We start from the raw sequence: 14,684 nt of genomic DNA, 5'->3' as shown, positions 1-14,684 counted from the left end.
TTCTATGTGTCGGTGGTCCGACAGGGATGGTTCGTCCGATACTCTCCATCCTGAGACTCTTAATGTTCCTAGGGTCAGGTCTATCACCTCCTGTCTGTTACTTATAACGAAGGTGGGTTCCCTACCTCTATTAAGAATCTCAAGGTTCACTGTCATCAGGTATTCCAGGAGGTCCTGTCCTCGTTTGTTGATGTCCGTACTCCCCCACACAGTGTGGTGCGAGTTAGCATCTGCTCCGAGTATCAGTTCCCTACCCTTCTCCCTGCAGTCTTGGACGAGTCTCGTTATTTCCCTTGAGGGTGGTGGTTCCACAGAGTCATAGGGCATGTATGCTGATGCCACAACTACTTCCCTGCTTCTTTGGTCCAGCGTGACCTGTAGCTTCACAGCCACTAAGTCCCTACTGCAGTGTTCGGGTAGCAGTGTGCCAGGTATCCCTCTGATGAGAATACAGGCCCTGGGTCTGTCCCCCGACTCGTTATAATAGATTAGACCTTGGTTCATGTTTAGTCCTCTGACCTTCCCCCTATAAGTCCAGGGTTCTTGGATCAGCGCGACGTCCACACTGTCCCGAGTGACTCTACTGCTAAGCACTGCAGTCGCTGCCGGACTGCGGTGCAAGTTTATTTGAATGAACTGTAAGTTTTTAGCCATTACTGCCTAATCCTTAAGTCATTCCTCCTATTTACGCTCCTCGGTGTTAGGAGAGCGCACTGTGAAAGTGGCCTTCCTTATCCCGACATGCGCCGTCATCCCCATCTCCCTCAGCACCTTCACACTTTCCTCGTCCACACTCATGATCAGGCGATACATGTTCTTATCCCTGATCGAGTCGTGGACGATCCATTTTTTTGTGTGTAGCCGGGGAGTCTGGTTCTCCAGCAGTTGTAGCAACCTCTCGGTGCTTACTGCTCCATTTTCGGGGATTACTGCCATAACCTTTACGTACTTTGGCAGTTCCTGCAACCCCACCACCTCCAGGTCGCAGCCCTGCCATTTCCGTATGGTCGGCACCATCTCCCTCAGCCATGTCTCTGACTCCTTGTCGGAGCAGGTCATTTTCAGGACGCCCCTCTGAGTGAAGCATTCGTCGAATCTGGGTTTGAACTGCCCCTTTGGGATGCTCAAAATCAGATCCGCGGCCGCCTCACTCACGAGGGCCTCCTGCTCTTTTGTAAATTCTTCCTCTCTGTTCCTATGTACTACAGCCACTCGAATTTTATTTCCAGCGGCTTCCGCATAGGTAGCAGAGGTGAGAATTCCTCGGGGCTTTTTCCTGGAATTTCCCGGTGAAAGCCCCGAGGGTTTAGGTTCTGGTGAGGTTCTTCTCCTCTTCCCAGCCTTCTTTTCCCCGGGCGTTCCAGGTTGCTCCCGGTTACCTTCTGCGGTCCCCGTTAGCTTCCGGTCTGTCCCTGGTTTGCCTTGCCTGGTTCCGGCCTTCGAGGTCCCTGGTTGTCCCCAGCGGACTTTTACAGTCCCTGGTTGTTCCCGGTTTCCTTCCTGCCGCCCCTGCTTCTCTCTTTTGAGTTTTCTCCTCGCAGCCCCACTGAGTTTCTTCCCACTGATGTGAATTTTTTTCACATCGTCTGACAGGGACTTTACCTTGTCTTCCCCAGCGGTGGTTGTTGGAGTGAGTCTCTTCTTTAAGTCCCCCCCTCTCCGCTGGTTCCCCGAGGGCCCCAGTTGGAGTCGGGGGTTCTTAAAGAAGTTATTTTCCAGGTCCCCTGATGGTCCCTGCATTTCCACGTCTGGATCCCCTGGGGGATCCCGCCGTGTTGCGTCCGTCGGAGGTCCTTCTTTATGGTTCCCAGAGGGCCCCTCAAGGGAAGAGTCCACCAGGGTGGTCCCATCTCTCCTCTCCACTTCCTCTTGGTTCCTCAAAGGCCCCAAGAGGGATGAGTCCACCGAGGCGGCCTCAACTCCTCCTTCCACTCCCCCTAGGTTCCTTAAAGGTCCCTCGTCAGTGTTGTTTTGGTTTTTGTTTTTACAGTCCATATTTGGTCCCACGAGTATCTAGGGAAATAAAAGGTCCACCCCAGCAGAGCCCCGAATGCTGGGGTAAGGTCTGTATACTCCGAGATGCGACCTTGTGTCTCGGAGGAACCGTTCGTGACACTGTTCCCCAGTGTCATTCAGCCCTGAGCACGGTATCTCACACCTTAGCTTGGGATGGCTATTGCAGGTCGTGTTTCCACTCCCTGAGCGATGGGTTCGCCACACTCCCTACTTTACTAATAATATTATCTACTAATCAAGAAACAATAAAAGTACCTTTGCTACACAAAAAATCACAAACAATGTTAAAAAATAAAATCAAAAATCATAAAAGTTATTGTGTTTTAGAGTCCTTCTTCGAATTGAATACTGGCATTATACGACAAGATTCTAGCTTGTTTTGTATCCACCCTTCACGTCTTTCAGGGCCGCAAACAGTAGAACATGATGCCGTTACCATTTTGATGCATCTTTCCGTGGCTTGCGTGTGACAGGGCATCAATCGGAACCTACACAAAATGTTGGATTCGATAATTTCGTGGTTTGCAATGGCATCAATTATTGTCTCGCTAGATATCAGTTTTGTAAGAGGTGGTTCTGATGGTTTTTCCCATTAGATCAAGTCAATATAGTCTGCTGCGTTTAAATTAAAATTAGGTAGCTTAAATACTCTTATTGGAGAGAACCCTGACCTAAGTTCTCGAATACTTTGAATCCGTCTCAGAGCCAACTCTCTAATTTGTTTTCGTTCGTCGTTTAACATACTAATAGGTATATTTTCGTTGTGTCCAAAATACCCGTTGCGTTAAATTACGGAATCGACCACCTTTTCCAAATGCTCTGGAAGGTAACGAGACAATTTTATGGTTTCGTGGAGGTGTCTCGCCCAGTAAACACACGAAGGTTGTGTTTTTATTTTAAACCACATCGGAGCATACACTCTTAGCACAAATTCAGTCAATAACACCTGATTTTCTGTCGGATTCTTGGTTGAAATGTAAAATCGGAGAATAGTTTTGGCTGTTGTTAACCAACGCGAATGACAGATTTTACCCGGGTTTCTTTTCGCTAAGTTTTCGTTGCATTGTCTTTCGGCGATTGCTCGGCACATTTCCAATAAATAAAGCTGGTCTGTGCTAAGGTCGTCACGGGATTTTGTAATGTCCGGTAAGTTGCATTCTATTGCTTGAAATTCTATCACAGGAAGATGTTCACAGTTCTTGAGTAACTTTCCTAGTTGGCCGCTAAAGCTTCTAGGATCTGTTGTCGTTCCATCAAGGTATTCGAAAAGGTGTCTCAAACTTAACTCGTTAGCAAGTAACTGACAGACCAACCTCTGAAGTGGGCGATAGAGCTTTCCTTCAAGAAGTCGAATAATGTCAGACTTAATTCCATTATTAACTGCTTTTCCGTCACATCCAATGCCTACAATGCACGCTAAATCAATGGATTTTGCCACAAAATATGCAAACAATTTGTGAGCTATTGTTTTAGCATCACCGAACTAAACGCCTATGTGGCAAATGTATTGTTTGCCAAGTTCTTTCAAAAGACTGATATGTTTTTCTATCACAACTTTTCTGCATCCATCCTCCATGATTAATTTCGACCGTTAAACGATATGCAAATGCACGAATAAAAATGATTGATGGCAGTCAGTGTGGTCCTAGCGTGGTCCTCATTTGCAAGCAGCGATATCAAATAACGTCTGGCTGCGTCTTTTGAAATCATCCAGTTTTTTAAGGTAACTCTCACTATGCTTTCTACATTTTCATGGTTTAAGAATCGCCCGATATTTTTCATGGTAGTCCTTTATTCGCGCCAAAATTGTGAGATGTTCCACAATTGGTAAAGACGCTCGTTTCTAAACATTTTCTATTTTAGTAGCAACAATTTCACTAGTATCTCTTACCAAATCCTGGAATGGTTTTTCTTTGCTTTGCGAGACGTGAATAAAATATTTCATCATGTCTTCATAACTTGGTAACACACTAGCTGCTAATTACAATTGTTTACTGATGATTGCAATAACGCATGCAACACCCCCGCGGCCCCGCGTAACTGCGTGCGGGAATGCGCGGTGCGCGAGCGAGGCACGAAAATGGACTCAATTGGTCAAATGGCAATTTGTCAAATTTTCGCAGGAAAATAAATATTATCACATTTTTTTATTAATATTATTTAAGGCGCGGCAATTTTTATTCATTATGAAATATAAAAGAAAAAAATTAAGTATTAATATTGACACAAAACTGTTTTATAAAGGGACAATTTTTTACTAGATTTTAAATAATTTAACTGCTTTGGGGCAGTACTTGTTATCAAAATTTTAAATTGATATTTTGTATGCTTAATTGTATGTACCGGAATAGATTTCCGCACCCCGCGAAATCTGATTTATAAAAAAAAATTTTTTCCATACAATGGCGATCCACCCTATTTTACATAGCTCTGTAAATGTGGAACCATCGAACTGGTGCAAACATATGTATATTTGGGGATAACTGTAGACACGCACATGAAATGGGATACTCACATAAGTAATATTTGTAAACGTCTACGAGCTTTTGCGCGGAGAATTTACAAAATTGAATATTTCATACCTATAAGTACGTTAAAAATAATCTATTTGTCACTAGCGGAATCTTCTATCAGATACGGAATAACGTCTTGGGGAAACTCGTGCAAGACAAATATATATTACATTTAAACAATCCAATACTCTATGACTAAGCCTTTGGTAAGCAAAATTATGTGTGCACAATGAAGAGATGTTAAATTATTATACGAGTCAGTTAATATATTAATTACCTGCTCGAGGGATATTATGGTTTAAAATTGTATGCCAAAACCTATTGTCGGATTCCAAATGTAAACAAAGGGTAGATAACACCCACAACACAAGATTTAGTCAAAATGAAGGTATGTCCATTCCAAAAATTACCAATAAATACGGCCAACGGACATTTACTTGTCTTGTGCCTTCTCTATTTAATAATATGCTAATGGATGTAAAAAGCGAATCAACCTGCACAAATAAACAATATTGTTTACAAATACACTAGTATCCATTGATTGTATGCAGGTAATTGTATACATGTGCCTATGAGAGTGTTTTGAGTATGCTGTGTGCTTTTGAGTGTTTGTATGCTTATGAGTATGTTGACTGTCTTATTTCTATCTGTATATGTATGTATTATGTATTTGTATTGTAGTCCCTATTCGAGAGCCATAGTGGCAGTCGGCAGCGTTTTATAATCGCTCCTCGTTTATTTTGAAAATATTGAGAAGCTCTCAATTTTTACAGTGTGTAAATGTACCATAAAAAAATCATAATGATTTTTAGGCTAGGTGAATAAATTCTTAGTAATTTTAAAATAAATAGTGTGGACGCAATTCGAAATTTTAGAATAATGTTTGTTACGATTTAAAAATCAATCTTACAGTGTTTCTAAATACAGCGCCATAAACCTATTTGTGCCCTGACCATTGACCATTGACCACATGTTTTGTCCCTTCGGGTGCCGGGTCTCATCTCGCTAAACAGGGTCAAGTGCTAGGGTTGACCAGTGTTTGTTTTGTTTTTTTTTGTGTTACTGAAAATATGTACCCAATAATATAAATGTGGGTGCGGGTGGCATTAAAACCTTTAGCGACTGCAAAAATTTACTTTTACAACATAAATTGCAAAACTGCAAAGAAAATAAGATTTAGAGGTTGTCGGGGGGGACGAAATAGTAAAAATAAATGAGGAGAAATTTAAGCAGTAACCAAAAATCCTGACCATGGGAAGACAGATGAAATTAAAATTTCACTAAGAGAGCCACAGCGCCACATTTTCAAATTGTATGTTACAGCGCCATGCAAATTTACAAACCCGCTGACTCGAAGTGGCAAATTGGAATGCACGCTCACTGAACAACCAGATGGATGACGTATTAGCCAGAAAATGCTAAATATCCTATCGATCACTGAGACGTGGCATGAAAACTACGACTCCACCTCCATAAAGAAGTTGCGAGCTCTTGGCTATACGGTCGTAGAACAGGCAAGAAGAAAATCGCCGGATGACCCCAGAAACAATAACATCTCCTTTGAAACATGGAGGGGTGGCGATTATTGGTTGCCAAGGACTGTGCATTTCTAAAATCAACATTGGAGATTACCACACTTTCGAATCACTGGGATGTTGTATTTCTTCAATGGGGGCGTTTTTCACACTGATCACTATCTACCGACTAGGGTCGAGGATCATCACTGCGAAATTTTTAATGAATTTACGCAAATTTTAGGGCGGGTTAAAGCCCTACCGGTTACCCTCATTATAAACGGGGACTTATATCAGAATAATAATAATAAGAATTTATTCAGAATAGATGATTTATCTATAATATCGATAAAACTGAGAGTAACACGAAAATATTTCTCGATATTTTAGAGTGCTAAGGATGTAGGCCATGGGTAGATATTCCTACTCATAATGCAGGTGGAATACTGGATATTTTTATATCGAGGAATACTGACCCACCGCTAATAACCGAAGTCATAGACGTGTGTCTCTCAGATCACAGGCTTTTGCGTACGGAAGTAGATTTCAACCCTGCCAAACCTGTCTACAAAACGAAGACGACCAAAGCGTAGCGAATGTTTAACTTTGCCCTCTTCGATGAAGAACTGAAGTCTTCCACCCTCGCGAAATACGACATAAATAGTAATGTCATCTCGACATCCAGCCTAGTAGAAGTTTATAACGGTACCTTAACTGCGCTAATAAACAAACATGCCGCCTTTTCGACCAAAACCTGTGCTGTTGGCTAGTCTGATTCCTAGTTTGATGCAAAATGCCCGGAAAAGAAGAGGGCCACGCGCCGACTTGAGAGGATATAGCAAAAGGGAAACGTGGATTAGTATGTAAACCGAAAACAGGGAGAAAATTCGGAGAAAAAGATCCGATTTCTGGATAACGAATTCTGATCGCCGGCGACTTTAGAACTCATTTAAAATTGTCATAGGTGAGTCTGAAAACTCAACCACAGCAGCGCTCAGTTCGAAAGATTTCTTCGACTTTAAAAAAAAATAGCTAATATTCGGGCCACGAAATCAGGTATATCCGCCCATTTGGCGAAAAACGAACTGTTGTCAAAATATCAATCAGCTTATAGGAGGTACCATTCTACAGAAACTGGACTACTGCGCGTCTTTTCAGATTTGATGCTTGCAAACGAGTCAGGTAAGCTAGCTTTGCTGTCATTATTAGATTTGAGTGCAGCATTTGACACAATCGACCACAATTTCCTGATCGACAGACTGGAAAAAATTTTGCACTAGAATTATTAAGTGGATAAAATCACACCTCTGTGGCCGAAACCAATCTGTACAAGCGGGTGCTAAAAACTCTCCCTATGTGATCCTGAATTCTGTAGTCCCCAGCGTTCAGTGCTGGGGCCCCTACGTTTTTATTTTGTTCATCAACAATGTTACCAAAATAATAGAATCATTCGGACTTTTTTCCCATTACTATGCTGAGAATTAATCTATTTTTATTGTGCACCGAATGAGAAAGACAAATTAAAAGATATCACCTAAAATGAATTTCTGCCATAATAGATTTGATGTCTTCGAACAAACTAAGACTAAATCCATCCAAAATAGAATTTCACTGGACCGCAACAAAAAATTGCTGGTCAATATTTGCTGGTCTCATTACTTCTGGCTGCAACATCATCCATAAAAATGGCATTAAGCTCACAGATTCACAAAACAGTAAGGTCAGGTTTCTTTCACCTGCGTCAAATCAAATCTATAAGGGGAAACATTCCGGCTAACGCCACAAAGATGGTGGTAAACTCTAACGTTAAATCACGACTCGACTATTGCAATGGCATACATGCAAGTTTCCCTAAAATATACATTGACAGACTTCAGTCAGCTTTCTATACCGCAGCAAGGCTGATAACAGGTGTTTCCAAATATTCCCATATCTCACAATATGTGCAAAACTTTCATCGGCTAAAGTGTCCTAAGAGAATCCAATTCAAACTCTGCTGGATGGTTTTCAAAGCCGTACATGACATGGCGCCACCCTACTTGCCGGAACTGTGCATTCCAAGCGATGGTACGTATTATGGTTTTATGGTACGTATTCATTTGCGAACCGAAACGCGAGACGAGCCATGAATTACGGTAGAGAAACGAAGCAACTATAAGCAGCGTTTCGTGCCATTTGCAGTTGTTTCGTTCCTTTCTCATAAGTTGAGGTTTATACGTAGCATTAGGCAAGCAACCCTTCGATCAGCATCTTCAACAGCCGTAGGTAGACTTTCAGTACCTATGCGCAATCCCAATACCAATTTAGGAGACCGGGCTTTTGCAGTAGCAGGCCCAACAGCTTGGAACAAATTCCCTTCACATTTCTGAATGATCGAAATCTCATCTGAGTTCAGCGGAAACTCTCACAAAAAAGACTCACCTTTTCAACTTGTCGTCCAGAATAATGACTATTTTTTAAAGTAGTTTTTCATTGCTCAGTCCAAGTGATTTTTCTCCTTGACTATCCACTTTAATGTGTAATAACTATTTATTATGCGTAAACTATTGTTGTAATATTTTATACCTTACCACTGACACCACTGGCAGAAATCATAACAATCTGTATTTGAAACCGTAAATATGTATGTTAATCGTAAATCTCTTGTTTAAGAGGTAGTTGTAAGTCATATTATAGCGGTATTTTGTATATACCCACTCGGTAATAAAAATATGTATAGTTTAAAGTTACTAGTTAAAAGTCTTAGTTTGTAAATCACTAGACATTAATCTTATTTATAAGCCACAAGCTATAAGTCACTAGCTATTCAACTTAGTTATAAGCCACAAGTAATAAGTTATAAGTCTAAGACATAGGCATAGATTAAATGGATAAACTAAGTTGTTAAGCGCCCTTGAGATGATTTTTTCACGAAAACGCCGCTATACAAGTTCTTCAATAATTATTATTACTATTGAAATTTTATTCTTCTGTATCATTATTATTGTGGCTTTTTGTTGTATGTGAGCTTTCGTTGTATAATTAATATTGTGAACATGACATCCTGACAAACTGTAATATGAATGTATACTATTGCAGATAAAAAATATATAAAAAGAGATATAGTCAAATAAGTGAGTAGTGAGAAGATTAAATCTAAATCCTGAGAGATGGTTTCTACACGCACTTTCCACCTAGTTCGTTTGTCACCGTCATAGAAACTTACGACAACACGTTCCTTGTTAATCTTCCGTTTATCTTTTTACCTATGCCGGCACCTCACCGATTAATCTTCCCCTTGCTGGGTGGGGTGGATGGGGAGGCGACAGGCGTGACTTGTTATCAAAGTCACCTCTTTCCGCATTCTCTTGGACTTGGAATTAATTGGCCTTAAGAATTCCCGCGTAGGCTAATTAAATTTTACGCCATTCGTGTGAACTGTTAACTTGGAAAATGTTAACTAGAAAAAGTGGTATCATCAGAGAAAATCACCCGAAAGCAAATGGAAACTAGTAATTACGGATAACTTGAAGTACTCTTATTCTAGATTGGGAGGTCAATACGAACTTTTCTTCGTAAATAAGTTGTGATAAACTCGATTGATAAGTTCGATAGTGCAAACGAGGTAACGTGTGTACTTTATGTTTACTCTCTGCAATCACGCATGTAGTTGTAGAAAGTGTTATTATGAAAAGATTAGATAGAATTCACGAGAAATGCAAGGTTCATGTCGTGTAGTGGTACTTACCGGCAGCGCGCTGTCGTTGTGCTTCTTGCGAGTAAGGGTCCCCACGGGGTAGAGCCCCCAGCCCCCCGGAGCCGCGGGGTCCGCCAGGCGCCCGATGAGAGTGTAGTTTCCCTCGGCATCCCCATTTGCATCCATATAGGCCATGTACCTTCAAAAAACGTTTTATTTCAGAATATGTAAGTGTGTATTTAGCCAGCGTATCGTCGCTAGCTCCAAACCGACCCACACCGTAATATCAAATCGTGACATGAAAATTTTACCGTATCGGTTTAAATAAAGCTGATAACGAATTGTAAATTTTTCGTTTACCTCTTGCATTTATACTAAAACAATTCGTAGTAAGCGAGAGCGTGGATACCTACCCTTGCTAATTAATAAATGTGTTTTAGCAAGGCACATAGTGTTTAGTCCATACGAGCGAATGTAATTTGGGTTATTTTTTAATACAATGCCAACTAATGACGGCAAAGGTACTGACATTTCCGCGGCGTCAGATATATTCAGAAACAACCAGTTAACGAGTAGGGGCAAACAGTCATTCAGGTGGTGGGTTTATAGATTGGATATGAAAATAGTCATTAAAAGTATTCTTAGAAAACAGAAGTAAAATTTCTGATCGTATTACAAAACCTAGAAACAATGGCAAAATTTTTGGTTACCATACATATTCTGCATGAACAACCGTTTTTGTGATATAATCACAGACATATGAATATATAGACTAGAAATTAAAGATGAGGGGTAAAATAAACTGTTGAAGAACGAAGGGGGTAAAGCTGACTGTGATTCGTCAATAAATCAATCTGACAGTATATAGGCATCTCGCATTATAATATCACCATTTAGTTCTTAAAAGTAAAATCTGCTTTTGAATGAATAGACATTTTTACATGGGAGCGCAAATTACTCGCCACGTTATGAACAAATTTGCGAAGTCCAAATTCGGCAAAATAAATTTCTTCTATTTTCAGAGTCGAATATTTCGTTTACGTATTTAGTTAAGACACTTTTATAAATGTTCATAATTTACTTCCCAGCAACCAACCAGCTTTGTGTTTCGCGTCCAGACGTATCTCGATGTGATAGTATATGTTTCTATAACTGATCCATATTATACGATGTGAATATGCTTAAAATAATGCTTATATATGGAATGTAATACGACAATTGGGTTTATTCTCTTTTTCACATCTAATTTTACAAGTTTTCATACCACAAGCCACCATTTTGCCGTGTTATTTCGTAAAATGAACCGATGATGCCTCAACCATAGTTCGCACAAGAATGATGACGTCACGTTTTCTAAATTCACTTGAGGCCATATGCGAGCCCAGCCGGCTCCAATGGAACCGGTATGGGGAGTGGGGAATAATACGCTTTTAATCACTTAGGGCAGGTCTACTAATATTCATATGTCTATGGATATAATATATATTCTTTCCTCATTCGCTGGTGCTTGTGTATAAATATTTTTCATATTGAATTGATCATTATTGAGTTCTATAAATTTTAAAGTTACTTCTTTCATTATGACGTACCTACCATATTATGTCTCTGAGTATACATTCTTAGTGAAGATTTTTTTCTTGTTGTTTTTTCCACGATGGAGAAAATTAAATTAACTATAGAAATTTACGTTATTTTGGAACAATTGCGTTAAATTCAGTTGTGCGGTTTTGGAGATATCCGAATATGGCAGTTTTATAGATACTTTAAACAGTGCGTTTCGTTATGATTTATTTAATATCAACGATAAATAATTCCATGTCACCGTTAATACAAACATAAGAAAATATGTATAAAAATAAAAACAATTAAATGTGGCAATATATCTAGATATAATATATAGCCATATTTTGTTTAAAGTTTTTGTTTTTGTTTTTATTTTCTGTTTATGTATTTTGTTACAGATGACACAAATAAACCTCACTTTGACTCTGGTTCAAGATTTTGCTTATGATAGCCTGCGATAAGCGAGCCCTAAGGGTCTGAGACAGAGGTGTGAAATCGTCGGATCACGACAATAGAAAGAATTGTAATTTTTTTTGCTGGATTTTATTTAGGTATTGGAGCCAGGAAGGAGTCTGAAAGGGTCGAGAGGATGCACTAGGTGGCATGAATGGCTGGGAGGTGACTGGAGAGACGAAGGTAGACTAGGATGAGGTGATTTTGCACAGCGGTGCTGCCAAGGTCTGTTATCTATGTGAGGATGTTGTGTCGGCGCTCTTTATTGGCAGCAGACACATGTCAGCGCTATATTAGCGGCGGACACATGCCTGAACGGATGACGAGCCTCGTGCTGGCACAGTTGGTGGACGGGGTAGTCTCTCTTGCTGCAGCAGCTGGTACAGTTCCTTCGCTACCTAGGATTCTTGCAGCAGAGTCTCCATCTTCTGTCTTCGTCGAGCGTCACAGCGGTGCTGCCAAGGTTTGTTGTCTATGTGAGGATGTTGTGTCAGCGCTCTTTATAGGCAGCAGACACATGTCAGCGCTATATTGGCGGCAGACACATACCTGAACGGATGACGAACCTCGTGCTGGCACAGTTGGTCTAAATAACAAATGTAGATCCTAGGAAATAAATTGTACAGCGCCCTTGAGGTGATTTTTCACAAAAACGGCGCTCTACAAATTATCCAATTATTATTATTATTATTATTATTATCTCAGATAATATGAAAAAAAATACAAAAGAAAAAATAATACTCTGGAAGGATATAAAAGTGAAAAGACACAATTGATTTTTAGTATCATCTAATATGACTTCATTGGTAGGTAATTTCACTCGATTCATTTATATCACGATTACAAATGCGTTGAAAACTTGGTGTACAATTTATTAATTTTATTTATTTGCGTCAAAAATAGTCTAATAAACATTCCAATAATCAATCTTCCCTTGCACCTCTAACTGTCAGAACCTACCCAAGACATTGTTTGAGTTGGTCCTTGAAAGCCGTTTATGTCGGAAATGTTCAAAGTCCCAGTACACGTTAGGCCAACTCGTTGGGCCAACGATGGCGCCAATCCACCAAGTGTGTATGCTGTTGGCTTGTTGGCGTTAAGACCCTTTGATGGGTGCATGAAAAACTGACAATAACCGGGTGGGGCGGCCAACGTTGGCAGCCAACGCGTATAACGGCCCATACCAGTTCACCAACTCATTGGCCCAATGCGTTAGCCCAACGTGTAGTGGCAGCATTAGATTAACTGAATTGTGATATGGTTAATTGAAAACGGGTACCAACTAGAATTGTGATTCTGACAAGAGGGTTCAAAGCAACCCTTCTACTTTCTGAGGTGCTGGGGCCATGGAGGTAGCGACTTCACTATTAAAAGAAATTATTATTTTTAAAGCTGTTACATTTTTTTTGGAATAACTTAATGAGTAAAACCTCAAATTGTAATGTAAAAAGTTGTTTGATGTACATTATCACAACAGGTAATTGCTTTCGCCGAGGTTTGGTGAAATAGCTTTTCTAAAATTGAAACATTATTGATCCATTAAATATTATATTTTTGGATTTTATCAGAGTTAGCCAACCAATTATGGAGATAACCAGACAACGATAGGTACCTTAATCAGGGTAATATAATCAAAAATACTATATTCGGATGTGTGTCCGTGCTTAAAACGCTGCTTTAATGAATTCGGATTTGTTTTGAATTTATGGATCATTTTCAAAATTGGAACTGATGGTGAGTAGAATTCTGACAAGCGATTAAGTGCCAATCCATAAAAAGATAATATTTTAACAGAAAACTATTATAATTACTTTGGTTTAAGCCACTTTATTGTGCAATTTTAAAAATAGTCAAGTAGTATTTATTACGAAAAATATTGTGACAATAATTCCACATTTGTGTACATATCCTTAGCCGTAGCTCAAACGTGGATTTACACAAAAATTGCCGATATATATATATCTATACACCTATGTTACCATAACACGCACATCCAAATCGCTCATCAAGATATAACTTATCCCTACTTTCTTACCAAATAGTACTTTCTTTGATTTTATATTGTATTTGTATTCTTTTTTTAGAAATACACTTGTACTTAATGTACTTGTATTTTTACTACACTTTTAATTCTATTTTAATTACACAAATGTACTTGTATTTTTTCGTATTTTTGATACATGCTCCTTGTATTATTTTTAATTCAATAATACGTATTTTCTTTGATATACCTACTTTTTATATTATTTAAAATTTTTCTGTTTTCCACACCTATTTTTTATATTCATATATCTTAAACTTATGTAGATATTTTGCATTATTTTTAATTCCTTTATACTTCATACTTGTTTTAGATGTATAAATTATTTTATTTTATTTTTATATTATTTTGTTTTCATTCAACTTATTTTTAATTTGTATTATTATACTTAACATAAAATTGACCACTACAACACGGTCATGTGCCTAGTGTGGTGGCCACAAATTTACCCGTTTACTGTAATGTATAAACTTTACTGAATAAAGAACAATAAAAAAAAAAAAAAAAAAAAAGTTTCGGTTACGACCAACTTCTTGCAGGATCGTAATAATATAAAATTCATTTCAGTACAGTTAAGTTCAGACATATAGGTATGTTGTGAAGGTTGAGGATGTGTTCGACCTTGATGAAATTAAAAATGAAATAATGTTATTTTATTTTATTTACGGGGATAAACCAGCGGTTATATATTTTAAACCACTCAAGTTAAACAAACGAAAACAATAAAATTATTTAAGTGATCGCGGCGCGAAAGGTATCTTGATCAGCGCGTTAAAATTTGTAAGAAGACTGACTGACTGTTGTGACACGCTCGTCACTGCTTTATATAATCGCGTTATTTACTTTTTTTATTATTATTGTTCATTACACCTGTCTGGACGAGTAGCCTCAGTAACATTCAATAAATG

General features: G+C 39.0%; 1 protein-coding gene across 1 annotated transcript in view; it reads right to left on the bottom strand.

The window, feature by feature from the left end:
- The window catches only part of LOC149421351 (guanylate cyclase 32E), a 209,923-nt gene that overhangs the window by 108,575 nt on the left and 86,664 nt on the right, over nt 1-14,684 (bottom strand). The window contains exon 8 of the mRNA XM_089634696.1: nt 9,771-9,918. Within this exon, the coding sequence (XP_089490822.1) occupies nt 9,771-9,918 (148 nt within the window). The remainder of the gene's footprint in view (nt 1-9,770; nt 9,919-14,684) is intronic.

The sequence above is a fragment of the Hesperophylax consimilis genome, chromosome 8, assembly GCF_061612785.1.
Source record: "Hesperophylax consimilis isolate HC1 chromosome 8, BYU_Hcon_1.0, whole genome shotgun sequence".
NCBI classification, from domain to species: domain Eukaryota; kingdom Metazoa; phylum Arthropoda; class Insecta; order Trichoptera; family Limnephilidae; genus Hesperophylax; species Hesperophylax consimilis.
This window is presented reverse-complemented; position numbering and strand designations above follow the sequence as displayed.